Source organism: Gymnogyps californianus, chromosome 1, assembly GCF_018139145.2.
Source record: "Gymnogyps californianus isolate 813 chromosome 1, ASM1813914v2, whole genome shotgun sequence".
In the NCBI taxonomy this organism is placed as follows: Eukaryota; Metazoa; Chordata; class Aves; order Accipitriformes; family Cathartidae; genus Gymnogyps; species Gymnogyps californianus.
The window spans coordinates 132991764-133018988 of NC_059471.1; the positions used below are offsets into that span (position 1 = coordinate 132991764).

Below are 27225 nucleotides of genomic sequence, written 5' to 3' on the forward strand. Positions count from 1 at the left end.
AATGTGCCTTGAACCACTGAGTAGAAGAAATGACTGAAAGCAAGCTCGTGTGCATGCATGTGTTATAGCTATAGTTGCACACTTCTGTGAGAATCCTAAACTTGTTCATTTAATCATTTCTTATACTATACTGTATCAAGTCAGTAGTCTGACCCATTGAAAGAGAGAAATTCCTGATACCTGTCCGATCAGGTTCCAGGTCAAGCTTTTGCAACACAAGCTGAAGACAATTTGGCCAATTGTATTGTCCATGCTGTCAGTTAAGGAAGAACGATTCGATCTTGTCTTCAGCGAGCAAGTAGTTTCTGTGCCAAAACATGGAAGGAGCTGTTGGCTTCTTCAATATCTGGGTTACCACAGAAGGTAACATTAGCTTCTGCAAATGTTAAGTTCTTTTCCCTGTTGTCTTTTCCTTTTCGCAGGCTGTGGACTTGTTTGAGATGATTGAAAAAATGCAGGTAAGGAGAAGTTATTCTGTTGAACTTTGGGATCTCTTGATTTTTCATAGCCAAACAAATAATCAGCTGCTATTTGTCCTGTCAGTTCACTCCCAATACCCTTTAATTTGGGCTTGCAGAATATTTAGCTCTTCTAGGCCCAAGCTCCTATACCTACTCTTAAATGGGGTTTCAAAAGCGTTTTCCTGTGTTCACTTTTCCAACCAGCATGATGGAAGGAATAGACACAAATTATTATAATTCTGTCTGTTCTTTGCAGAAGGTGTTGCATTAAGGTATCTCTGGCATCTTCTTCAAGAAACTATGTTTCTGCTGGGTAGCAGCTGCTAATGACAGATGATTAACGGGATGTTAACATAACTGCATTTAGCAAGGTCAAACAGTTTAATAAATAACTACTGTAGGCCCTGTCTTTAACTTGCACAAGAAAGAAGGACTCTGGCTTAATTCTCTTATGGAAATATGTGCATTTAGTTGCATATATTACATTATAAAATTAAAATAGAGTAAAAGGGGAAAAAACCAACCCTGCCCTATGAAATAAAGAGACAGTAATATAATAATATGTTATATGTGTTTTATATCTGACAACAAAATCTTTAAAACTATATTTTTCAGATGATCTGTTGTCAGAGCATCCTTACAGACTACCAGTATTTTCTCTGAGTGGTCACCTTCTTTAAAATGCTGTGGCTAACTTTGACCTAACGTAATACGTAACGTGGCACAGAACTCCTGCCTTTTATTATGTGCAGGAATCAAACTTATAAGAAACAATTAACTTCTTTTCTGGAATTTAGGTGATCAAATTATGGATATGAGGAAAATGCAAGACTTTGGTGGGACTATAAAGGTGAGGAGGTAGAAGGTAGCAGCAAAATGCTGAGTATAGAGTTATGAGGCTGAAGTACTATTTGGCAGACTAGAAAGGAGAAGTGGGGGAAGGAGGGGCTGAAGGTATATCTTCTATGTATTCATGTGTAGACAGACACAGACCTTGAAACCACTGTACTGACACCCAAGCTATGTTTGGGATATATTCTCAGTGCTTTAGAATAACAAGCTCTGTAAGTGTGCCTGGCTCATTTAACTCTGTGCTAGAAAGTAAGCTTGAGCATGTAGAGCTTCTTGTTCAGTTCAAGCACATGTTAAAAGGTATGACAATCCTTTCCAGGCCTTTTGAAATCTGTATAAGGAAGAATCACTAGCAGATGTCCCTTACTGGAAGACTGTGTTGCTTAAGATTCTCAGTGTTTCTCAGCTCCCAGTTTACCACATGAAAATTGTCTCTCACTGGATTTGGAGCTCTTTAGTTAGACATATAACAGAGGGAGCTGATGAGAATTTCCAACATATGCAGACCACCTAATTTTGCATCTATATTGTTTTTTTTAGCTGCCCATTGTTAAGACTGTATAGTGGTTTGGTTTTTTTTTTTTAATTTAGGTTGTTTTGTCACCTGACTTGCACTAGGAGAATTAATAACTGCTGCTTAAGTGTGACAGTAATTTTTTGAGATGTGTTTTCCAAAAGAAAAAACTCCCCCCCCCATATTTCTTTTTATTGTTTGTTGTGATCTTTCTTTATATTTTTACTAATTCTTTATTTATTCTTTTTTGGGTTTTTTGCTTTCCCTTTCCTTCCATTTGACTCTGGCTATCCTTTAGATTTGTTGAATCATTCTTGAAAATGAAATCTGGGATTTTCATTAGCAATCAAGTGAGTAAAGGCAAAGCAGGAGACTTGGACATTTCTCCTGTAAAGTAACAACAACAAAGCCACAGGACAGAATTAGTTTTTGAGTACTTTAACAATTGAATTGGAGTATAATTGTTTGACTGAAAATTAACATAGCCATTTCACATTATACGTGATGAATTAACAGGTGAAGTTGTGCTCTCTTTTTAAACTGAAACCTGTCCCTGAGATCTGGGAATGAAGTTTGCCTTTTGTTTTTTCCTCCCCGTCCCCGCCCTGTCCCTATCCCCTCCCCCTTTTCCCCCCAAGAGCAAATGCATTGGTCCCAAACTTTTGCTCTTGAGCTTCTTAAATCTCCACTGTAGAGCTCCACTGAGATTTACATATTTCTACCAGATACTAGTTTACAAGCTAGTTCCGCTGTAGAATACTTGCATAGACATAGCTGTTATAAATCAGATCCTGCTTATTTTCAGAACAAAGTCGAGAGCTGCTTATCCTGTCTGGAATCCCTGATTAGCCACTCCATTAAGCAGTCACTGATGGTGTATAAAAATGTAGTCTCGGCATCATGTTCTGGTATGAGAGTTACAAGATTTAGGTGGCAGTAGTTGAATACTCAGGTGTTGTGTATAAGAGAAAGCTACAACTTAAATCCTGGTCTTCAGCTTCCTATCTGAGTCTGTCTGTATTGATGCTCATTTGGACTATGGCTGGCATTTTATGCAGCCTCTTGGCCCCCGTATCTTTTTGGCTTCTTTTGTTCTGGGCCTCTGCTCAGTCTGTGTTGGGGCTGTCCTAACTGAGATTTTCCTATTCATGTGTGCTTTTGCTGCAGAATTGTGGTGGAAGTGAGCTATTCCTGCCACGGTGAGAAGGCAGAGGATGGAATAGCCTTAAGAAAGAGAATCAAGTCTGGATGCCAGCTGCTGATTCAGGAAGAAACTAGGCATCCAGTAGTCTTTTGCCCTGCCATTCCAACCCACCTCACAGTAATGGTGCCTAGGAAAGCAGATGTGCAGGGCTTTGCTATGTGGCTCCTTGCTGCCTGCAGGAGTCTGTTGCACTAGTCAGATGTATGGATGGAGAGCAGGTCTGATCTTCTGTCTTACCTCCAAGAGACAGATTTGTTCCCTTATATGGATGGAAGCAAGGCACATAAGCTGCTTAATAAGAAAAAGTCTTCTTGCCTAGCCCTAATCCTCAAAACAAGTGTTTGTTACTTCTCTTAACACTGCTCTGAGGTTCTCTGTGCTCTGCCTGACAGTATCTTCAAGGGAGAGGGAAGAGCAGAACAGGAATGAATGGTTTGAAATACTGTTCTTTTGCATTCTGTCTTTACCTCTTCCTTTTTTTTATTGCTTGGGATAGGAAGTAAAGTAGCTAGAAGAGATTAAATAAGAGAATCAGTTTGGGAGACTGCTTTTGATTTCTGCTAGCTTTCTGCTTTTTAGGAGATGTAAGGTGGAGGGAAGCTTTTCGGTTTTAATGCCAAACTAGGGGACTGGCCAAGTTCTAACTTTACTACTCCTGTTTATTCCAAACTTCCAAACTAGCATAAAATAGATAATTATAGAAAGAGACAAAATATGCATATTGGGGATACGGAGAAGGACACAGAGGGTAAGTGAAACAGACATGCTAAAACATAGGATTCACTGTCTGTGACTTTGTTTCCAGGGGAGTCGTCTGGACGAACAAAGATGTTCCCTTCCAGCTCCTCTCAAGGTCAGGCTGAGTTGTTGTTGCCTCCCAAGTTGCTGAGAATGGCAGACAGTTATTGACCTGGCTTGCAGTGTATTTTCATCTTGGAATGAACAGGGAGCCTACAAACAGCCCAAGAACACATATATGCTTGCCTTTGTTTTTTTAAAGTTGCTGCACAAAAGGGTGAAACTATGTAGCTGAAATAGAATCAATACTTCCCTTTTTCAAATTTAAGTGATTCCAATACGTGTTTATTATTATTAACAATCTTAGTTTTGACTAAGTAATTTCTTAAATTTTATTCAATGTAAGAGCTATAATAATATTTATGAAACCACATTATATTTATTTCAGTAGTCTGCTTGAGGACTCATACAGATGCTGCTAGAAAGCTGGTCTGTTTCCCTCAGTATTAGGCCAATAAGAACAGATTCCCGTCTTTAAATTCTCAACTCTTCCTCTCCGTTCCTTCAGTCTCAGCTCAGGCACAATAACCTTAAGATCAACTATGACCTTGAATTTAATCTTGGAATGACCTTAAAAAAAAGGCACATAGAGAATTGATATAGCTCAGTTCTGACAGAGACAGTCAGTGCTCTTTGTGGTGATGGAAGGGGCATCCAACTGGCATAAAGCGGCTAAGATACTGCTCCTATTCTTGCAGTCATACCTCAGCACTGCTTGGTTGTATACCACAGGTCTGTATACCACACAACCTTGATCTCACAGTAAATAACAGTACTGTTTCTACCATCCCTACTGTCACCTCTGTCTGCAGAAGAACAGCAACTGTCTAACACTGTGTGGAAGGAAAGGAGAGAGGCTGTCACGCCTAACCTCATCCAATTTGCTTATAGTTTGGCTACCTCCTCCTTTTGCATGCCTGTATTCTGTGTAGTTTCAAGAAGGAAGGTGGGTGAAATCTGACTCCAAAGTTCTATATTATAATGCCGAGACCTGGGAAATGGAGTCTAACCTTAAATCCTAAAGTAAAACTCTAAAGATGGACTAGGACAGAGTGGAAGCTGAGGGCACAGCTTGCTCCATCATGAGAGCATAACACTTCAAAAGATGTCATACATTTTTGCTAATGGTATCTTCTGATTTCAGACAGAAGAGGAGTATATTCCTTACCCCAGCATCCATGAGGTGAGTTAGTACTGCTCTCCTCTGTTTTTCCTTGGACTTTATTGGCCTTTCAGCTTATTGGCCTGTTAGTTTTCATGTTCTCTGTCCTGAACAGGTATTACAGAAAGGGTGGCCATATCCTCTGATTATCTTACCCCAGTTTGGGGGCTACTGGATTGAAGGGACCAGCCACAACCTCTCCAGCATGAGTCCAACTCTGTCTGATGTACCCTTTACCTGGAGTGGTAAAGTGAAACTGGAAAGTGACCCTACAGCCAAGCTGTACCGCAAACATTTTCTGGGGAAGGTAAGGGTGACCTTCAGAGCCTTCTCTGCTCATCCAGCCTCAAGGCTGAAATGTATCTCAGGCTTTTTCTGATGGACTTAGAAATAACTACACAGCCACTCCATTTCAATTCCTCATGATGCCTTGAACTAATGTAACTAAGGTACATACTACCATATGGCCAGTAGTGTGTTAAGTTGGTCCTGTCCCCTTGTGATATGTACATCATCCTGTGCATTAACAGAAGAGAAAGATTTGCACAGAAAATGCTTATATTTGATTAAGAAGCTCTTTTGAGGCTCCTGGACAGATACCAACCTTGGGATGACAAGGGGAAAAAAGTGTAATAATACTGGAAATGGAGATGGTATTATTTTTAGAGGGGACTTCAGCACTGACAGTGCAAGCCCCTCAGTAGTAAGCAAAATGGTCCGTTTTCCTCGGTGTAGATAAGTAGCAAGTATGGTCACCACAGAATATGTATGAAGAAACTGGACAATGTGATTTATACTTGTTTGATTTAAGTTTGGTGCTAAGTGTTCCCTGACTTTAAAAATTCCAGTCTGACAGATAGGGAAACAGAGCTTGGCCTCATAAAGTGGATGTTTGCTGGCTGAACATGAAGGTCCATCTGGGTTGGCCTGTTTAGGGAATTGATTGATTCCTAGACTGGATCTCAGGATGATATTAACCATCAAGAACAAGTGAGAACAAACTCATGATCTTTTCTGAGATTCAGTTCATGGCATAAGGAGATAAGAAAGCCTGACAGGTATACGCACGCTGCATCTTATTCAGTGGTCTCCCTCTGCGACTGCTAATAAGTTCAAAACCAGGAAGGGGTGGAGCTTTGAGCAGTGCTGGGGACCTGTTCTGCAGTAGTTGGGCTTGTCTGAATGATCTTGTGTACTATGCAACACTAGAAACCGATATTAATATTATTTACATGTAAAGTACCCTTCCTGGAGGCTTCCTCTCTAGACTGTCAGATCTGCTGTACAATTTGTTAATGGGCATTTATCCTGTGACATTCTGGAAGCTTTCAGTATGCCAACTGTAATTATTTTTCTGTCATGGTAAATTTAGGGTTGTGCTTGAAGGTTTCCAGAGCCAGCTAGGATGAGAGGCAAATTGGGATATGATTTTTTCAGTCTGATTGTAGGATTCACTGCTGACCTGATACCACAAAATCACAGAACGGTTGAGATTGGAAGGGATCTCTGGAGCTCATCTTGTCCATACTCCTGCTCAAGCAGGGCCATATCATCATTGTTCCTTCCAAGTGAGATCCAGGAATTCCCGTATAGTCGAACTCTATGCATTTGCAAAGTTCTCAACCATCAGTGCTTCAGTGCTTCAGTACTACAGAAAAACTCCTCTCTCCTATATTCTTCCTTTTCTACAGTGTCCAGTGTTTTATTCTTTAAGTGACATGAATATGTGTCTGTGTTCAATTGAACATGCAAGTTTTTGAGCAAGCTAGTGTCAGAAAAGAACAAGATGAACAGGACTCTTGTCGCAGAAAAGTCTACCCATGGGTAGAAAACTTTACCTGTGTCTTTACCCATGGCTTAAAGGTGTAGGTAAGGAGAGAGCTCAGAGCTTTTCCACAAGGAGAGTGTTCCTTCCGTGCAAAGTTAGAGAGACCAGTGATTTTGATGCTGTGTGGATTGGTCCTTTTCTTGCTGATAACTTGGGAAGGTTATTTCAGAAAGGTAAAGGAAGGTCTCTTGCATGCTTTGAATAACTGCGAACAATTCTTAGCTGAAGAAGAGTCCCTAAGTACTATGTGATGGGAGAGGCATAGCCAGTGGTTTAGGGAATATCCTTTAAGCAAGATGGGAGATTAGAGTGTGTGTGGTATTACAAACTTAATATGCATGTCTGTGTTGTGTGTATGCATATACTAGGTCACTCAAACTTGGACAATTTTTTTATCACTTTTTGTAGAACACCTTGCAGCAGATCCTATAAAACAACCACAAAAAAAAGTGCTAGGGCATGCAAGCCATAGCTCAGTTCCTTTTATTTGTTTCATGGTCTATATTTTATATGACAATTACGCAGTAAGATTCATTTTGCTTGTAGGAAGAAGGCTGTAAAACCTTATGTCTTATACTGTGGGAATTATTAAATGTCTGTGTTGTTTTTCAAGACTATAATAAAGAGAATTAGCCTGAAGCCAGGAAGAATTTAATAAAGGTATACATTGGAAATACCAGTCAAAGAATCTTAGGGTGCAGTTTCACAAGCACTTGAAGCTGGCAGTGCTGATGAGAGAAGCTTTCTTGCCATACATTCATATGTGGTCATGTATTTGTCCATTATGCTGTCCTTTCTTTGTGCTGGTTAAAGTATTGCTGCAGTGCTGTGAACTGTTGGGGGACTGACTCAGTGGAGTCCTCTCAGTGGAAAGAACTATGTCTCAAGTTATTAGTGTGAAATTCTAGCTTAACCTGGGACAAAGAGGAGGAAACTATTTGAAGCAGTTAAAGGACATTTTTATTATTAGGTATAATTGTAATGATCTCTTTTGTTAATCTCTTTTGTTATTTTAAAGTCTCTCTAATTTTGTTTCATTACTACAAGTCTATGCTTTTAGTAAACATGTTCTCTGACTTGCTGAGACTGCAGGTCTTCTCATATTGAGGATCATTTTCCTCTGGTACGCAAATACATGTGTTTTGGAGCTTGTTACTGTTTTCCTGTCATGACAAGCTGACATCAGCCCAACTGTTTTGGTTTGGGTGGGGTTTGTTTGTTTGTTTGTTTGTTTTAGTTTTCTCCAAGCAGAGATGCAGGGAGGGCCTGCAAGGAGACAACTTTATCGGGTATTATTTCAGCACCAGCCCAGCCTTAGTGGTTGTGTTCTGTAGTTGCCAACAATGGCAGTAGCTTCTAGGTCCTTGTTGTCATCTGACTGGCGAATAACACCTTACACTTTTCCAGCAAGAAGGCTTGCTGGAATAATGATGCTGCCTACTCAGTACTGTAATTTTATTAGTTATCTATCACTGTTAATAGGATTGGATGTTCAGGTATCGTTATCTTCCTGTAGGTCATCACATAATCATTTGGCCACCAAAGCTGCTTTTCTTCCTTCTTCAGGGATGAAATCATCCCAGTATTTTACCAGGTGACCAGAGGTTGCCAAGTTTTTTCAAAGTTAATTGTTTTTTTATTTTCAGTTGTCTTGAAGAAAGAGAATGGGCTAATGAACCCGTTTTGAATCCTGTAAAGATCTTTTAGTGTTCTCTGGCTTCCTATGCTCCTATTGCTAAAAGAACTGATGAAACATACCAGATCCCATGGGGAAGACATCTTTTACTTTTGTCTGGTTTGTTTGTCTTCGGTGCAACTGCTGCTACTGAGTAGTGAAAAGTAATTCTACTTCATCAAAAAGAACCCAAGCGACTAAGAACATGGCAGATGTCTTAATAGCTTTATAACTTCTCAGGCAAACTGTCAGCACTCCTTGTGTATTGCTAGTCTTTTCCCTTGGCCCCATGGAAGATACTTAATTGCTTTTACAGAGATCCATTTGAAATCCAGAACTTCCTTTCACACTGCCTTAAATGTTACAGAAACTGCTTCTGTGGCTGAACAAATTTGTAGCTATACATAGGTCATCTCAGCTCCAGGGTATCTTGTCACTGCTGAGTTGCAATCTTCAGTATTAACCATAAAGCCTTTTGATGGTTCATCTCTAACTTCAGGACAGCTAACGATAAATGCTGTTGTAAGTTGAAGGACTCTGAGTCTGCCTTCTGTTGCCTGTGTGTTTTTACAGAAAAAGAAAATCACAGAGGAAAAAAAAAGTCATAATGAGGAAATTATAGTTTTGTTCAGACATATGATTACTCAGTTCTCAGTTTAAAACCCAGGCTTACATTCAGGATCAAGCTAGGCAGCCAGAGTAGCTTTGACAAAAATTCAATTATTTTAAGACCTCCACTAATTCTGGTGCCTGTTCCCCTGTGAAGATTGCACCCCTTTGTGCACCTCTGCCTGGTTATGCCAGCTGCAGAGCTGATAGCCCAGTCTCCAAAGCAACTGAAGTCCCAATATGTCAGACCTGCTGGGGCGTGGCTTAGAAGTCTCATCAAAAGGTGTCCTGTTTTCTGGTCTTTGCAGGTCAGTGTTGCTTTTGGCTGTAGCTAACCTCAGGCTTTGGCTCCTATTCCTCTTTTATGCCTTCTAGTCCTGACTTTTGTTGGCATTGTGCTTTTTCCTTAACAGCCTGTCTTGGGCATCCACCCTAGCATATGACTTCTTTGGTTTATGGACTTCTTTGATTCTAGACTTCAACTGACCATTGAGCATGCTCTTGTTTTGCTCCTTGAATCTGTCTGTTTCTCAGCTGCTCTGTCTTTCTGCCCTTGGTCACAATGACTGCTGCACCTGATTCTTGTTCACATCCCCAAAATCTATTAGTATCCTGAAGGTCATGGTCAGGAGAAAGAAACTGTCCTCTCAGCATTTGTGGCTTCCTTTGATTTCAGCTTTTCTTCTCACATACAGTTAAGTTCAGTCACTACCATTGACTTCTGTGACAGATCACACTGGACTGTGATTTGAACACTGCAGCTAGAGGCCACACTATTCTGTTTGCTGCTCTTTACTTATACCTTATCTTTTTCAGGACCCACTCGTTTGGTCTGCTTCAGCAGAAGGTAGACTATGCTAGCACCAGAAGCCATGAAACTTTTTCCCCATAAGTCAGTAGCAGGGCAGTTCTGGGTGTTGGGTTTTTTTTTCTGTCTCAAAGAGGAAGTGAAAACAATGGTATCTCTAATACTTAAAGAAGTTCAATAGCTTCATCTTCACACCCAGATTCAGGGTTGTGACTGTAGTCTTAGTTATTCCTTTTTTTTTTTTTTTCCCCCCAAAGAGGGATTGGTTTATGTCTGACTTCAAGATGCCTACGTCCGCATAGATATCAGAGTATTTCACTAGATGCATCTTCATTTCACAGTGAGTCAGAACTATGACTAATACAAAAATGGTTTAGATTTTTTCCACAGCAAAAGGCAATCTCACCAGTGTGTTGAGAGAGGTTGCAATCCACCAGAGACAGAACAGACCTTCTGTATTTTCTAGGCAAAAGGCTGAGGAAGGAACTGTCAGACTAGCAACTCTTTTTGATCAAATTACACACTTTGCTCCCATTGAGTCCTTATTATTAATTTATTGTGTCTGGAGTATTCCTTTCACAGAACACATTCCGAATTGTGCAAGTTCTGACTGTACAACTGGACACTTAACTTACTGTCCCAGTGCATAACATTTTTGTGTCATGCACAAGGATGCATTTATACAGTGCTTCCTGTGATGCTCCCCCCAAGTCTTGCAATCCTCGTTACTGACTTCATGCTCCCTGGCCATCTTCTCAGATTGCAAGTGACTCTGTCTTTGATTTAAGATGACTGCTATTCTGGTGGTAGAACAGCCCATTCATTATTTGCAGGGGAATGGTGTTTTATCTCTCTCCTCCATTTAATTTGACCATAACAAACACTTTGCGTTTAGGCTGAGGAGATCACTTCTACAACCAAACAGCATAAAACCACTGGTGTACATCAGAACAGAACCTGTATACACTAAAATGTATGCAGAGTACTTTGATTATATCTTTCAAGTAAGTTGGTGATGGGCAACAGTACCATTAGAAAATATATCAACAAACAAGATAGCAGTTGGTACCTCTTCTCTGTGAAACAGTTGACAAGTGGAATTTGGGAATCAAGCTCCCCATTAAAGTGTGTGCATTTTATCTCTGGGAGCGTCTGACTTCTCAGTGAGTGGACAGAGCTTCTTTTTCCTACAGGACCACAAGTGGGAAATCCAGCTGACTATCTTGAGGTACATCATCTGGGCTTTGGAAAATCCCGAGATTTGTTTACAAAAGATACCAAAAGAAAGCCTTGATTTTTTCCTGTTGCCTAAACTGTTCTGCACTGAAGATCTCTGTGGACACATTCCTGATTCCACAGTCAGCAGATTGCTGTATGACTTTCTCCTGATTTTCATGATTCCAAGGCACAAGGAGGCACTGATAATTCTGCCTGCTATAGGGTAGCTGATACAATTTTGATTTGGGGATTCTTTATTTTGTTTTATTTATTATTATTTTGCTTTGCTGAGAAGGAGTCTTACTCCAGCTTCCATCACTGCTAGCTCAGAAGTACCATACCAATCTCACTATATTCTCCTGGGTTGGAGGCTAAATACTGAAATGTACTACTGCCCCTTTCAACAGAAGTTCTCATTAGCAGCAAGAGATTAAGATATTAATCTAATCCAAAGAGAATCAGATCCCCTGCATGACATTCTCATTGGTCTCTCTGTCCTTATACCTTAAATCCAATAATTTTGGACTGTTTGCTGAAAGCATGAGTTCAGTGTCAGCTCTTTGTTTGGTCAGAGTTTATGTAGCAGCCAGCTCCAAAAACTGGCCATAAAGTGGTTTTCCACTAGGAACATGGGAGCGATCTAAGCATTTCTGGATGATTCCACCTATATAGTATTCTTATTGTGCTAGAGGTTTCCGTTCACATCCCTTGTCAAAAGACTTCAACCTTTTGAGGTTAGAGGTTATATATATCAATATATATGTTATATATATCAATATATAAAATATATATTGCTATACCCAGGCCATTGGAACATGGCTGTATACCCAGGAAAAATGTATGGCCACAGCCATTTCTATATAAAGTCTGTGACAATGTTTGCATTATGGTTCATTGTTTGACTGAATGACACTGTTTGAGGCACACTCCACTAAAGTTCAAGCAGTGTTAGTGGCACTGCTGAGAACAGTCTTCATCTGCAGAGTAGTTACCTGGAGCTCTGACTGCATCCTCCCTGAGATGTGAGTGCTCTTAGAGATCAACCATTTGGTATAATGGTCCTGCCGTTACTGTTGGTATAGAAAATTCCTGTGACCACATCCAGTTGAATGTACTGGAGGCCACTACTTAGTCATGCAGAGCCTGAATGGATATAGGCAAAGTCCACGAAAGACATGAATTTATTTACAAGAAACTTGATTTCTTCAGAATGTGTTGCTGAATGTTCTCATCCTATTCCTTCTCAGGAGCCCTTCTGGTGATGGACAGCTGAGGAGGAACTGAACTGACAGTAGATGAACTTTGACTGATATGCTCATGCATTGATCATCAAGGGGGCTGGGAGACAGCATATGCATGTCTTCAAGCATGTCATTGCTAGTTAAAGAAAAAAATTAGCTAATCTTGAGTAACAGGTTGTATGCAAAAAACATGGTAAACTTCTCAGGGAAGTGTGTTGGGAATAATGCATTTTGGCTTCCTGTTTTCAGGAGCACCAGAACTTTTACTCCAGTGACATGTCCTTGGGCTACCTGGTACTTTCTGTGAAGTATGAACAGATTGAGAAACAGGAAAATCTACGCCTGTTGCTGAGGTAACAGTGCCTGTTGTTGAAGTGTATGTTACTGTGCTATGTCTCTCATCTTATCTTGAGCTTCATCTGCATAGATATGGGTGTGAATCATGTCTTTCTCCTGGAGAGGACTGCAAAGAAGCCTTTAAGCCTTCTTTTCTTGCCTTCCCCTCTGAGTTTCTCTCAGCAGTTTCCTTCAGGAAGCTCAAGTGGTGTTTGCAGGCGCATCTTTATAGTTCCTGTGTGAAAAACATCTGTTCTTCCCTCAAAAAGAAAGTTTTCCTGTTTATTCTGTTTACTTAGAGACATGTGAGTATTTTCTAGCAGAATATGGGTTCCTCAACGGAGGGCAGCCTAGCCCAGGCCTGTCTTTGGACTTTGTGCTTGAGACTAAAGCTCCCTTGAAGGCGAACTAGAACATTCCTTAGCTTCCCAGGACAGCCTACGAAGTGCCATAACCTTTAGGGCTTCCACAGAGAGCCATTACCCAGAGACAGCTGCAGAATGAACTAGAGGAAGAATAGAAATGGATCTTGCATAGGTGAGAGGCATGCTGCAGAAAAGCTTTCTACCACACTATGGGCTGGGTGCACTTCCAGTAGGCAATGTGCTACTGGAACCAACTGGTGTACAGTTGCTGCTGACAAGGACTCATCCAGGACTGAGGGAAAATACTGGTTGCAGAGGAGTTGGCTACAAGAGAATCACTGGTGGGTTTCCTCCACTGTATGCGGAGAACACTTCAGAGTGCCAGGCGGAGCAATAATCTGGGGGGGGAAAGAGAGAGCCTATTTGTGAGCTGTGCCAGGGAATGTTTGTCTGAGCCCAGAAACCTTCCTACATGGAAGAGACCAGTGAAGAACAGAAGGGTAGTAATTCCTCTATTAAGATATCATATTATATACAGCACCTCTTGCTCAATAGCTTGTTTATAATGGTTTGAAGAGGACTCTGACAGCCCAATATTTCTTCTCCTCTAGAAAGACATCTCTCCTTTAATACACATATATAGAGAAAGGAAGCTTTTCTCCATCAGCTTTCTGGAACAATGCTACACCAGTTTCTACCTCCTATACTTTGCATAGATATGCTTTCCTCGGCTGTCTCTCACAGACCTTTTAACAGTCGTTCAAACCCTCATTGTATGATCTTATGAATGCATTATAATACTGTGTCTATGAATTGTATTTCAACATTTAGATTTCTGTGAAAGAAAATGGGGGGGGGAAGCAAAATATTTCTTCAAGTAAGAAAAGAATGCAAAGGAGCAAGAGACTAAGCATCCCTGTTTTGTCTTCCTCTGCTCCACACAACAAGTGATGAGCAATAAGAAGTGTAAATATCTCCTTTTTCCAGTGATTTTATGCACCAGGCTTAAAATTAATCCTCTGGAATTAACTGCTTTAAGGATAATCTGAAGGAATGGCTACTCTTTCTTTAAAGAGCCAGTGTTGCTTGTGTCTCCCTTCAGCCTTTGCTCTAATGCCTTTTTTGTTTTGTGTCAGGACTCGGACTGGCACCAAACATGACCTGATCCCCATTTCCTGTCTGAATGAGTTTCCCAATGCTGTCCAGATGGCAAAGGTGAGATTCGTGCTTGCCTGTTTGCTCTTAACACCTCGTTCTTCAAGTTATTTTCACCTCTGTCCTCCCATTTCCCTCTTTTCTACTATTCCCCAATAATACTGTCATACTTCCATTTAGCTTCTATTCTTTCTCTTCTAATTTTACCTCAGAATTTTTGCCTGAAGGGACTCCTGTCAGATAATTACAAACAGTGCCTATGCTCTCATGCCCACAGCAAGCTAGGGCACATGATAATCACAACTTCTGTTTCCCTCTCTCTCTCACTTGACAGCTACTGTGTGAGGATGTGAATGTTGAACGCTTCTTTCCTGTCCTCTACCCCAAGGTACAATGTTCTGATATGTCTGTATGTCCCTTTTCCATCAAGGTCTGGCTAATGACATCCAACTGATAATTTGTATTTTCATTACTTCAGGCTTCGCAGCTTATTGTTGCTTTTGATGAACATGTCATAAGCAATAACTTCAAATTTGGGGTCATCTACCAGAAACCTGGACAGGTAAGCTCCCTCAGATCCCATGATACTTGAAGCAAAACACAAAGAGTCAGTTCTCTTAGCTTAAATGTAATAACAAGGTCTGTACTATCCTGTGAAAAATACAGATGCCATAAAGAGAAAGGGTAGAAGCTTGCCTTATGTTGATCGATTTGTTTGTGCAGGTCCTCAAAGCTGGTTGAACTGTGTAAGAAATTACTGCCTGTTCTTTGTACTGCTTGTGCTCCTTATGAGTTCTCCTTTCCTTTTGAAGACGACTGAAGAAGAAGTCTTCAGTAACACAGAAGAGAGTCTGGGTTTCCTGGAGTTCCTGGATTTCCTTGGTGACAAGATTCAGCTGCAGGATTTCCGTGGGTGCGTACCCAGTGCAGTTGGGAAGCCAGATTGCGTTAGGGAACACCGTGTGTTCAGAGGCTGCGACACTGTTAGAGCCCTGCTTTCAGAAAAGTGCTGTGTCCTCTGAATGCCAGTGCAGGTGGAGAAGCCCAGAATGCTTTTGTCAGCCATCCTGTCTGGGAACAAGTTGGAGCTTAGGTCTCTGCTGGTATTTTCATTTAAAGGTCTCCTGGCATCTCAATCTGACCCACAGTATCAGTAAAGAATAATTTTATTTGACTGTGCGAATGTAAGTTTGTTTCACAATGGTACGGGCCAGTATTGTTTTAGTCCCTTTCTGTGGGGCAGCCCATCCTTTCTGTAGTTCTAAAATATGCATTGTGTTTCTCAGAAGAATGCCAAAGAAAGTAGCTCCTTTGAGGATACCTGGTTTATTTTTATTTTCATAGCTTTTAGCAAGCAAGTATGTTCATCAGCAGAAACAGTGTGCAGCTTCAGTCAGTGCATTTGTTTTGGGAAGATTTGGTGCCTCACTATCACTGATTTCTTAAAAAATTACCTTTGATAATATTGATGTACCAAGCTACTGTTATTGATATAGTCTTTCTTCCCTCTACTTTCTCATCTCTGTCCTGCCTGACCTATGGCGTGGTATGGATTTGCTCAGGTTCCGGGGAGGCTTGGATGTTACCAGAGGTCAAACGGGCACTGAGTCGGTCTATACAAATTTCCAGGGCAAGGAGATCATGTTTCATGTGTCTACAAAGCTGCCCTTCACAGAGGGAGATTCCCAGCAGGTATTGGAAGGAGAACTAAGGAATACAATAGTGTGGCTAAGAGAGGAGGGGTATTTGAGGGACTGCATAGAGGGGAGAATGCCTAACTGCATAATGTTGGGAATTATGGCTGGAGTAATGGTAAAAGTAGTGATGAGGGGTTTAGTTGAACAGTTGGGTTGGAGGTGCTCGGCAGACTGGTGTTTGAGGCTCCATTGTACTGCTCTTTTTCACCTGCCTTCTCGCTTTATTATTTTTTTCCTCTTCAGCTTCAGCGGAAGCGTCACATTGGGAATGACATTGTAGCCATCATCTTCCAGGATGAAAGCACACCTTTTGTCCCTGATATGATTGCTTCTAATTTCCTACATGCTTATGTGGTAGTTCAGCTCACTCATGACACCACTGGGGACACTCTCTACAAGGTAAACAGAGCCAATAGATTCCTCTGTACTGATTTACTGATATTGATCCTTGAAGTGGAAACCTGTTCTTGGGCCTTTGGGAGAGGTACAGGTTCAGCCAGCTGTCATCCTAATTTGTTAAGTATCTACATGTGAAACTAGAATGCAGTTTTATGTTTTTCGAAGTAGCTGATGAATTTCTGAAGCTTAAAGCTTGGGAATTGAAGCAGGACAAATTCAGATAAAAAATTTTTGTTTACATCAAAGAGCACGAGGTGCAATTGATCCCATTTTGGGGGATGTCTTCCTTGCATTATATAAGTCAAGTAAAACTCACTCACCTGACTGAAAGCCATGTCTAGGTTGCTCATGCTGCACAGCACAGTGCTGAGAGCTTGCGCTGCCTGAGACTGCAGGTCAGATACAGGTTGGCTTAATCTATGGAATCCGAACTAGCTACATCTGCTTTTAAGGATCCCAGAACTGATGCCCATCTGGCAGGGAAGTGCTACCTGTTAGGGACCTCCAGTTGAAAGAAGCCCTGCTAGAACATTAATTCCTGATCTGCAGCCTTTGGACACAGCTCATTCTCTGTCACATGACTCTGTATGGATGTCTATATAACTTTATGTTCAACTTTCACTCATGCTGAGAGAGCTGAAAACATATAGAAGCTTGCATTCTGTGCTGGATTTCCCATTGTAGAAACATTTTAATCAAAGTGCTATGTCTCATATTATGTAGGAATTCTGAGTTGGTGATGATGAGTCGTTATGCCTTGGAGGTCTACAAGAACACCAAGAATATCAAAATTAGGACAGGATCCCCATCTCCTCTCCCACCAAAGAGGGTGCTGGGGGTGGAACAACTACCTTCCATTGTTCCCTATGCTATGGGCAGCCAGGTCTGTAGTGACACAATAGCCTCATGTTGATCAGGGGCATGGGGTTCCAGTTCTCCTCTCGCTCTCTGTTTTGTAGGGCGCAGAAATTCAGTGGATTTTTTTTAATGACAAGAGAAAGAGCTGGGGAAGCTTGCCATTTGTCTTGTCTCTTCCTACTATTGTTTTTGTCTTTGCCTGTCTGCAATGCCATTGTTTTTGTCAGTGTAATAGGGTTGCTTGTATCACTTCATGAAAAAGAGATAGTCCCAGTCAGGACCCTAGAGCCAATGCAGAGTTTTCTGTAAAGGCTTTTCTAAAGGGGTTTTAACTCATTCTGCCTTGAGGGCATTCTAGTACCTAAGAAACTGCAGTTTGGGAAGATTTTTTTCCACCCATTGTTCCATTTACTTAAGCTTTAGTGCCTAGTGGTTAAATTGGAATATTAATGGCATTTATTTCTTTGAATCAATTTTTGCAATCAGAAAATCAAAAATGGAAAGCACGATTTTAACTGGTAGATATCTATTGGGAGGGAGAGGGAGGTCTTGTAATTAGGGGAGCTGGCCTACAATGTGAGAAATCTGAATTAAATCGAGGGCCCCTTTCCTTCTTCCTCTCATTAAACTCATGCCTCTCATTGGCTCTGTGGCATTTACACTGGAGTGTTATTTTGAGGCAGTTGTTTTTACATTGTTCTGACATTGTTCCCTGTTGTATGAGATGGCAAATAATGGTATTGTTCCATCTCAAACATGACAAAAAAAACCCCCCTGTGACATATTCTTAGGTGTTATATGTATCTGGTAAGATAGCTGCATATAATTATAGGTAAGTGCTGTGAAGAGCCAAGTGACAGTATGTAAAAACTGGACTGCATTACAGTTACTTTGGCATTGGTATGTCAGGTAGGAGTATGTTAAAAAGAAAAAAGCGTGCATTTCCTTATCTCTTACTGGGAAAGTGCTTTTGTATGTTTACCACATGTGACTCAGAGACGTGGTGTCACTGAGATACTCCTCTCAGTGTGCAGTGTATCTCCACTGAGGATTCTCTGTCAAAAAAAATAGGTCAGTACAACCATATTGACAAAGGTTCTTCTAGTGGAGGTAGATCTTGCAGGCTGAATAGAACCTTATTTTTTTTGTTCTAAATACACTGGTTATTATTAAAATATTTATTAAAAATATTTTTTAAAAAAGTAATCGGTTCAATAGTTTTTTGTTGCTCTGTGTGCACATCTAGCTGACTGAATTTCTGCGAGATAAATCAGCACATCCATTCACTGAGTTCAGAAGCAGATGGATGCACAGGACAGCATATTAGATCTTTTGAATATGTAAATGATTCAGGAGGGATCAGATGTACCATAGTAGTTTGAAGGCTTTGATAGTCTCACCTGTGTTATGATACTTATTTTTTTCCCCTTATACTGTTTCAGGTTTCAGTCACAGCCCGAGATGATGTCCCCTTCTTTGGACCCCCTCTGCCAAATCCAGCCGTATTTAGAAAGGTTTGTTTCTCTGGTCCAGTGTTAGATGGCAGGGGGATATGGTATAACCCCTTGTGTTCTGAGTCAGTATTGTCAGTCTGGCTAGATGACTGTGGAGGTCTAAAGAGTAGTAAGGCAGAGCTTTTCTCATGTGATAGTTTTGTTACTGTTTTCATCTCCAGTCTAGTCTTCATCTTGTCTTGTAGAGTGCAGAGTTTCGTGAATTCCTCCTGGTCAAGCTCATCAATGCTGAGTACAGCTGCTATCGAGCTGAGAAATTTGCTAAATTAGAGGTGGGTCTATTACCTGGTTGCTTCCATTGAAAATTATAAAACTATATTACTGCCAGATTAAGAAAATACAGTACAATTTTTTACTTTCTTCTACTTCTAATTTTATGTTGCTTAAAAAAGGAAGATGAAATGTGATTATACTCAGCTATGTGATGCTTCCTTTGTATTTCACAGCAGGCGTGATAGAATATGAACAGGTATATTCTAATGTAAAGGTTTAATCCTCAAGTAAGAATGGGAATATGATGCATACATTTTGCTGGAGGAAGTTCGGTATTAGCTGAAACTCAGTATTGTGCTACAGGATGTGTACTGATATCACTGATTTTTGGTTCAAGGTACCAAAATTCTGTTCCAGACTCTGCTGCTTGCCTGATCTACAAAAAGCATGCCTCTGTTTCATCACCTGTAAAAAAGTACTGATGTCCTTTATGACTTGCTTCAGAAAGAGCTTAAAAGGGCTGGGTATTACTGTAATATATTCCATAACTATACAGCTAAAACCACTTCATACTGTTTAAAGTAATTTTCATGGTGATTTTTTTTTTTTGAGGAGGATGTGAGACATTGCAAAAACAGGGGGGGGAAAAAAAATCCTTCCACTCCCAATAATAGCTGTGTTTTCATTCCCAATGTTGATGCAGGAAAGAACCCGGAGTGCCCTCTTGGAGAGCCTTTTTGAGGAGCTGCAGCTTCGCAGCCGCAGTATGATGGGATTACCCATAGGGGACGATGACAAGATAGAGAATGGCAGTGGGGGCTTCCTCGAGAATTTCAAGGTGAGCCATAGTGGATTGGTTTCTTACCCAGTTGCTCACACTCTTCTCAAGCTCATTGTGTGTCTCTCCAAGGAATATTGACCCTGCTGATCAGCTGTGCTTAGGGTGAGACAGAAAAAGTCTTTCCATCCAGCAGCCTTTCTTTAGAGCATCTTCAACTATGCTTTACCATATCTCTCAAGAAAAGACATTTTTCCCCTTCCTGTGCTCCTTCCTACAGAGCTACAGCATGGTCCAGGGTGGAATTCCATACTGTCCCTGAGAAGTCAAACTCTTTATGCTTCATGCTGGTGTCTAGTGTCAGGTGGGGTTTCACTCCGTGACTTACAGAAAAAGGAGTGAGTGTTTGCAAGAGGAATTGTAATAACTAGTAGCAAGCAGCTTTCAGTTCCTACAGCAGATCTCTTCCAATTGATTTTCATTATAACTGAAAGAGTTGCAAGAGCCACTGCAAGAGTTTCTAACATATCTGTGAGTGTACTGTCTAGAAAAACTGTGAAGTTTTACTTACCTTCTGAAAGCCAGAGTTAATTTACCTTTCTTCAGTGTAGATGACACTTTTTTTTTTTTTTAAAGAAGTCAGGATCAGGTGACAGAACTTACTTTTAAAAGTGATCAAGATAATATGAGAAAATAAAGTTTTTGTACGAACAGGCAAACGGAGTTTTGAACTGATTATATAGGGAGAATCTTATATAACTTTCCTATCTACTTCCCCTTTCCCACTTCTGTGGGAAGTGCCTCACCACTTCTTTTGTATAATAAGTTATCTGTCTGGACAGAGAGACGTATTACAAATAGCATTTCTTCACATGACCTCCACCTGCTTTGTGTGGTGGGCTGGTTAGAGTCATTAAGGGCTGTGAAACTAATCCATTCACCTATAGGTTTGGTAGCTATATGCGTAGCTTTGGTCAGAGCTGGGATGCTTTGGTGAGGTGTATTTTTGTGTACAGTCTACCCTGCCTTTGCTGCTAACTAGGAATTTCATACCCATCCATGTCTTACACTAATTATCCCAAAATGTCCTCCTCTGACTTCTAGCAGATGCTGTGATTTGCGTGTCATGTACACGGATGACCTTTGTAAAAGGCTGGAAAAGGCTGAGTAAACTCAGAAAATGGCGTTTTCAAATGCTGTAGATTTTGATGTGGCTGCTTTCCCCTTGGAACCAGCACTCAAGTTCATGCAAGACTGAACCTTGCAGTCTTGAACAGGAGTGTGATTTTGTGTTTTGTAGCCTGTACTGGGTAGGACTGCTCCAGATGATACTGTCTTATCCAGTATGCTGGGATACTGGTAGGGAATCTCTATTTATTGCAGCAGGACATGGGAGGTGAAAGTAGAGAATATACTTGAGGAAGAGTTCTTCCCTGGCAGTGAGCTCCATGAATCAGCTAGGACCAAAAATGGGTAATATCTAAGATGCTGCCTTCTAGGAGTTAGGATTTCTGTAGTTCTGATGTTGGTCTGTCACAACTTTCCACCCAATCTGTGGTGCTTTTCATACTGCCCTACCGTGTGCATGTCTATATGTGTATCTGTGCTTGTCTGTTTCCCTGCCTCCCTTCTGTTCAGCGGGTGATCAGAGGCCGCAGCCAGAGCCTGGATACCATGGGGATATCCATGAGAAAGCAGCAGCCAGCCACCCTGCCCAGCCGCCCAACTACAGCTGGCCTTGCCCTCAGCCAGAGTGTCGCCGAGGGCCCTAAGGCCATTGCTGCGGTAAGGTATTTGAGTGGGCTGTAAGAAGAAACCCAGTATACCTTTGTGACCCACCATACATTTTATTTCTCTTTTCCTATTGGTTTGTCCTCTTGTCCTGTGAATCTCTTTTTGTTGTATCATCCCATTTCACAAGTGGTGACAGCATGTGTTGCAGTCTGTTTTGTCTGTGCCTATCTCTAGCCCCAGTTCATCTGTAAATTAGAGCTGAAATTGATGCAGACTGGGAGAAGAAAGCCAAACATGATTCTACATCAGACATCTCTCTCTGCTATCCTGGATTAGATCCTGTACGTTGCCATACCTTAAAAAAATGCATGCGCTGTGGTACTGTATTGTCATATGGCAAGAACTGAGAACATAACGACACTAGATCTGTTCCATTTTCTTCAGTTTCACCAATCAGATTATTTTCTGTAATGTAAACAGGTATACAATGTTTATTCAAGGTGCTGTTTTGCTGTAAACAGTATTTGCATGCTGGGAACAAACAGCAGAATTAATAAAGTTTGGGGTGAGATAAAGAGTGAATATTTCTAGTCACTATAAAAGCCTTTCTTATTTGATAGGGATACTAAACATACACGATCAGTGTGAGCATAATAAATCCATGACAAATGTTTCCAGAAAAGGATCCATGTTTCTGATATTGGAAATATGGTTACCTTGGCCAAAGTGCATCTAGCTGATTGTGATCTCTGCACTAATGATGTCAATACAGGCAAACTAGGGGGGGAAAAAAAAAATCTCTGAATAAGCCAAGAAGGTGCCTTTCACTGTGGAAATTTCTTGGTGACAGTTTAATCAATTGTATGCATTCTTTATGTCAGCACAACAAAGTCGTAGAATAGTAATGACTTGGGTTTGCTGCCTCCTTCTCTCCTTTAACTTCTAATTTTCTCTACCTTTCTGATTCTGCCTCTCCTTCTCCCATCATATGGGGATACCTCCCTTCTTGAGCCTCGTTCTCTGTGTACTGGCTGTGTATCTTGTTCTACCTTTGTTTCTGTATCTCTTTGTCTCTTTCTCATACCACCTTTGTAAGCCCTAGCTTCTCTTACTGACAGAAAGTTACTGCTTGCACCGGTGGAGCTGGGCCGTGCTATTGTATGGCAGAGTAAAGGAGAGGATCTGGATCCACGTCGCAAGCTCCCTCTCCCATGCTTCCAGTTCACCACAGTTTTCCCTGTCTTGTTCCCCTCCCTCCTTTCTGTCACACTTTCCTTTTTTTCTAGTCTTTTGCCTTGCCTGGTAGGAGCCCATCGCGTACTCGAGCCAGCCGCTTTCACGGGCGACGGAGTAGTGCCATTGGCATTGAGAACATACAGGAGGAAAAGAGGTATGAGCCATGGGAAGATGAGACAGAGAGAAAAAAACAGGAGGAGATGAGAAAAGAGAGATAGAAAGGCACATAGATAGAAAGGACAGAAAGGGAATCGACAGGAATGAGAACTGGAATGGAAATGGCTGGAATGGGAAGAAAAGCTAATGGAGAAATGAACAAATGACAGAAACAACAAAATAAAAAAGGACATTTGGAAATGGGGAGAATCAATATTTGAGGAAGAAGGGAGGAGATGGGTGGAGGAACATAGTAAGAGTGCTCTTAAACATTGTGCAGTATGATCCAGAACTCTTGGTTCTCCTGTTCTGTATTTGTCACTTTTAGATAAGTCAGATGAAATGTTTTTACTTGGGAAGGGGGAATTGGGTGCTTGATTGTTTGTTTGTTTTCATGTTAAAAAGTTCAAATAGACAAAACTTCTGATATCTTAAAGAAAGGATTTTTTCCAAAAGCTTTAAGTCAAAATGACTAGTGTTTGAGTTAGATGGTCTGAGAAATAATTATAATTCAGGGGTAACATACAGGTTCAAGAAGTGATTTGGCATATTTGACAGAATTATAACCATTCAAAAGTTGTCTACTGGTCATAAGAGATTATTTAGTTAAATCAATAAATTTGAGCTCTAGCTGAGACACCTTTTTAAGATTATACAGATTCTCAAAAGTCACTTGAGTGCTCTGCATCTAATATACAGTTTTCCCAGTTGCAAGAATTCCAGGGTACAGCTTAAAGACTCAGTGTAAAAGAGGAAAAGCCATCTTTAATGTGGAAACTAGTAGTTTCACAACAGGAAGAATTACTACATTTTTCCTTCTTTCCAGTTATTCTCTTGGACCTTTCGTTAATGAGGTGCCTATGACCTAACCTGAATAAAAATAGTGTCCTGGTGTCGGCTAGGATAGAGTTAATTTTCTTCCTAGTAGCTGGTATAGTGCTGTGTTTTGGATTTAGTAGGAAAATAATGTTGATAACACACTGATGTTTTCAGTTGTTGCTAAGTAGTGTTCATACTAAGTCAAGGATTTTTCAGCTTCTCATGCCCAGCCAGCAAGAAGGCTGGAGGGGCACAAGAAGCTGGGAGGGGACACAGCCAGGACAGCTGACCCAAACTGGCCAAAGGAATATTCCATACCATATGACGTCATGCCCAGTATGTAAAGCGGGGGGAGTTGGCCTCGAGGGGCGGATCGCTGCTCGGGAACTAACTGGGCATCGGTCGGCGAGTGGTGAGCAATTGTATTGTGCATCACTTGTTCTGTATAGTCTAATTCTTTTAGTATTATTATTGTCATATTATTATCATTATTTTTCCTTCCTTTCTGTCCTATTAAACTGTCTTTATCTCAGCCCACGAAGTTGGTTTTTTTTGATTCTCTCCCCCATCCCACTGGGTGGGGGGAGTGAGCGAGCAGCTGCGTGGTGCTTAGTTGCTGGCTGGGGTTAAACCACGACAAATAGTATAGAACTTTCTTTGAGAAAAATAAAATCTTCTGAGAAAACCGCCCTGTAACAGGCTAAGCCAACACAGTAGCCACAGCTCCTCGCTACTTTAAATAGTTTTGTACTTCATGCAGCTGTGCCCCTCAATCCATTACTTTGTGTACAACGTCCTTCACTATCCCCTTAAAAGATGTGTAGAAGTTTTCTACAACAAGGAAAAACCCTGGATTTATTTCCTCTTTTTTTTTTTTCTGCTGTTTGCTAGGAGGGAATTGGTAAGCTATTGGCTTTGTTTAGCTTCCCTTTTGCTTATTTGTAATCTTAGATATGAGGAACAGTGAGCCTTATCTTGTGTTTTGTGAAAGACTTTTTGGGTGATTCTTGAAGGTGCAGTTTCACTAGCAACTGGTCTGTTCTAACAGTTCATTGCTACTGAAAAGCAGATGTCATACTTTCCCTCTCCCAGTGTCTCTTTCAACTACCCAATCCTGTCCCATTCCTTGTGATGGCTCAGATGCTTAGTGGACCATTCATGGAACTGATTCTGCCCATTAATCTATCAGAAAAAGTATCAATTTTCTTTCATTGGATTGATTGTCTGCCAGGTTCTGCTATGAACTGGCTCATGGAGAAGTCTGATGGGTACCAGGACTGATGGAAGGTACACTCAGCAAGAGTGAAGGAGGCTGGAGCAGGCTCGCTCTCTGGCAACAGTGAGCTCAACATGTCATGTGTGACTTCACCCTGAAGCTGTAGTTTAATGATATGCAGGCTTTGATGACAGAGCTGACCCAGTCCATCCCGCTTGTTCATGTGTCATAGAAGTTTCAGGGTTGTTTTAGTTTCAGGATTGTTTTTTGTCAGGATAATTTCCAGTCTCACAAACAGTTGTCTTAGCACAAGTGAGGGCATGAGGAACTGTAATGTGAGGGGTACAGGTAGGATCAACTAACCAAGAGAACAGAGGAGGAACTTTGTGAACTCCATCACCGAAGCCACAAAAAAATCCCAACAAAAACCTGAGTTTTCCAATCCTTAATTAAACATACCCCACTTTTCAGTTACTCACACAGATAGCTTTCTTCAGAAGTATCTTGACAAGTACTAGTAGCAATAAAACTATTGTAACCATCCTGAAACAGGGAAATTTGCTGAATCCTTTTTCTTTATGCAATAAATATATAAGCTCTCTAATCAGTCCTAAAGCTTCTTAAGACCAATGAAATGCGGAGGGTAGAAGAAAAAGTTGAAGAATTAAAGAATCCTGAAATTAATTTAGGCTTTTATATCAATTCAAAAGCAGCTTAAAGTTGGCTATTTCTAATATATTGCCTTCAACAGGTCACATCTAAGGAGTCTGCCCTTTTCAACACAACTGCATTTGCTTCCCTTTCATGTGTATACGAGAGATTCAGCTTTGTATTGTGGCTTGTAAGGAAGTGTTAGAATAGATAGTGGTTCACTCTGGCCCTGGGGTATAGCTGGTTTCCCTTTTGTCCCAGCAGAGACACTGCAGAGAGGATACAGAAGGTGCTGGACAGTCCAGGAACTTTCTTTGACTTGAAGTCTGATGGATCATCCAGTCCCAGCTCCCCAGAGTTCCCTAGCAGGAAGAGCAAGTGAGTTGAAAATAATTTTAATATTTGAAAGATGCTCACTGTGTCTGGTATTGGCTTAAGTGTGGTGCATGTCTTGCTCTGTTGGAGGCTTTTCTGAGATTGTCCACATCAGGCATTGCAGCATCTTAAAAGTTAGATGTCTGGCTGTGGCACAGTAATTCAGAGCATGTAAGTAAGGAACTCAGCTTTCTTAAACAGCCAGTGAAGAAAGATTGGACATTGAAAGGTGATTTTGGCTATATCTTTACTGTAATGTTAGCTTGCATCCAACAGGATACACAAAGCCCTAACTGTCCATTATCCATGCTTACTCATGTATGCGTCCTCTATAGTTTGCTCTGGAGTGATTTTGGAGCTTCATGGAGGAGCTTGGACAAGGGTCTGTTGGGATGTTGGGTTGTACTCGAGTTCTGCCCCTTTAAGCAGGATTCATGCTGCTGCTCCTAACCAGTGTGAACTACTCTGTCTTCAGGGTAGTCCCAAAGTGTTACAGCAGGTGTTACAGCAGGCTCTCATGTGTTGCACCTATGTTTCATTGCTAAAGCACGCCATACCACACCCAGTGTTCTCCTGCAAATCACTTCATGCAGTAGTCTGCAAAATAGTTCTCCAGTTTCTGGTGGTCAAAAACTGGAAAAATGCACTTTCCTGGTAGTGCAGCTTTGCTGTTGCTAAGCTGTGTTATGCTGGGATGTGATCCTGTATCTAGGACTTCAGGACTTCATGGAAACCACACATTTACATTTCCAAGACTTCAGAGTAGCCTGTCCCTCAATCCAAGCCTGCAGCTGACTTTCTGGAACAGCTTGCCACACCTGATTTTTTTTTCATGAGAACTTGGATGAGACCTGTGGCAAAAAGGTCACTGAGTACTTTGTAGTAGGGCATGTCCCTTTCTCAGGACTAGGGCTGCTGTAAGAAAATTTCAGGAGGTGCCCTGGAACCAGGCCTCTATGGTTGTAGTTGCTCCAGGTGCCAAGTCTGACAAGAAAGGGCCTTCCTTCCAACTAGACCTAAGAATTACAGACTGGTGACTATCTCTAGTAGTTCAGCTACCCAATTCTATGCTATAGGACTGCCCAGAATTTTGTCACAGCCAAGGTGCAGAGTTCTGGTAAGTATGTTTTTGTGATACTAGCTTTTGGGTTGAGTGGGTGTCCAAAATTTTGGTGGGGAGGAGGATGGGAGCACAGCTAGGAGATGCTAGCTCTGGCAGCCAAGGACAAGAGAGAATGCAGGTTGGTCAGCAACCCCCATCTTCCAGCATTACCACATCATTCCACTTCCCCTTCCTCTTCCTTCCTGGGACCTTGTTAGTGAACTAGAAGTTCCTGGCTAGGCATGTGTGAG

At 41.2% G+C, this 27225-nt stretch overlaps 1 protein-coding gene across 1 annotated transcript in view; it reads left to right on the forward strand.

Annotated features, from left to right (window-relative positions):
• The first annotated feature begins 422 nt into the window (after window positions 1–422).
• Window positions 423–27225, forward strand: part of LOC127014225 (rap1 GTPase-activating protein 1-like) — a 38607-nt gene continuing 11804 nt past the window's right edge. Inside the window, exons 1-17 of the mRNA XM_050893436.1 lie at window positions 423–458; window positions 3837–3884; window positions 4974–5012; window positions 5107–5298; window positions 12620–12723; window positions 14208–14286; window positions 14561–14614; window positions 14705–14788; window positions 15039–15139; window positions 15789–15918; window positions 16167–16322; window positions 18623–18694; window positions 18880–18966; window positions 19611–19745; window positions 21324–21470; window positions 22706–22809; window positions 25759–25875. Coding sequence (XP_050749393.1) covers window positions 441–458; window positions 3837–3884; window positions 4974–5012; window positions 5107–5298; window positions 12620–12723; window positions 14208–14286; window positions 14561–14614; window positions 14705–14788; window positions 15039–15139; window positions 15789–15918; window positions 16167–16322; window positions 18623–18694; window positions 18880–18966; window positions 19611–19745; window positions 21324–21470; window positions 22706–22809; window positions 25759–25875 — 1667 coding nt within the window. The 5' untranslated portion in view covers window positions 423–440. The remainder of the gene's footprint in view (window positions 459–3836; window positions 3885–4973; window positions 5013–5106; window positions 5299–12619; window positions 12724–14207; window positions 14287–14560; window positions 14615–14704; window positions 14789–15038; window positions 15140–15788; window positions 15919–16166; window positions 16323–18622; window positions 18695–18879; window positions 18967–19610; window positions 19746–21323; window positions 21471–22705; window positions 22810–25758; window positions 25876–27225) is intronic.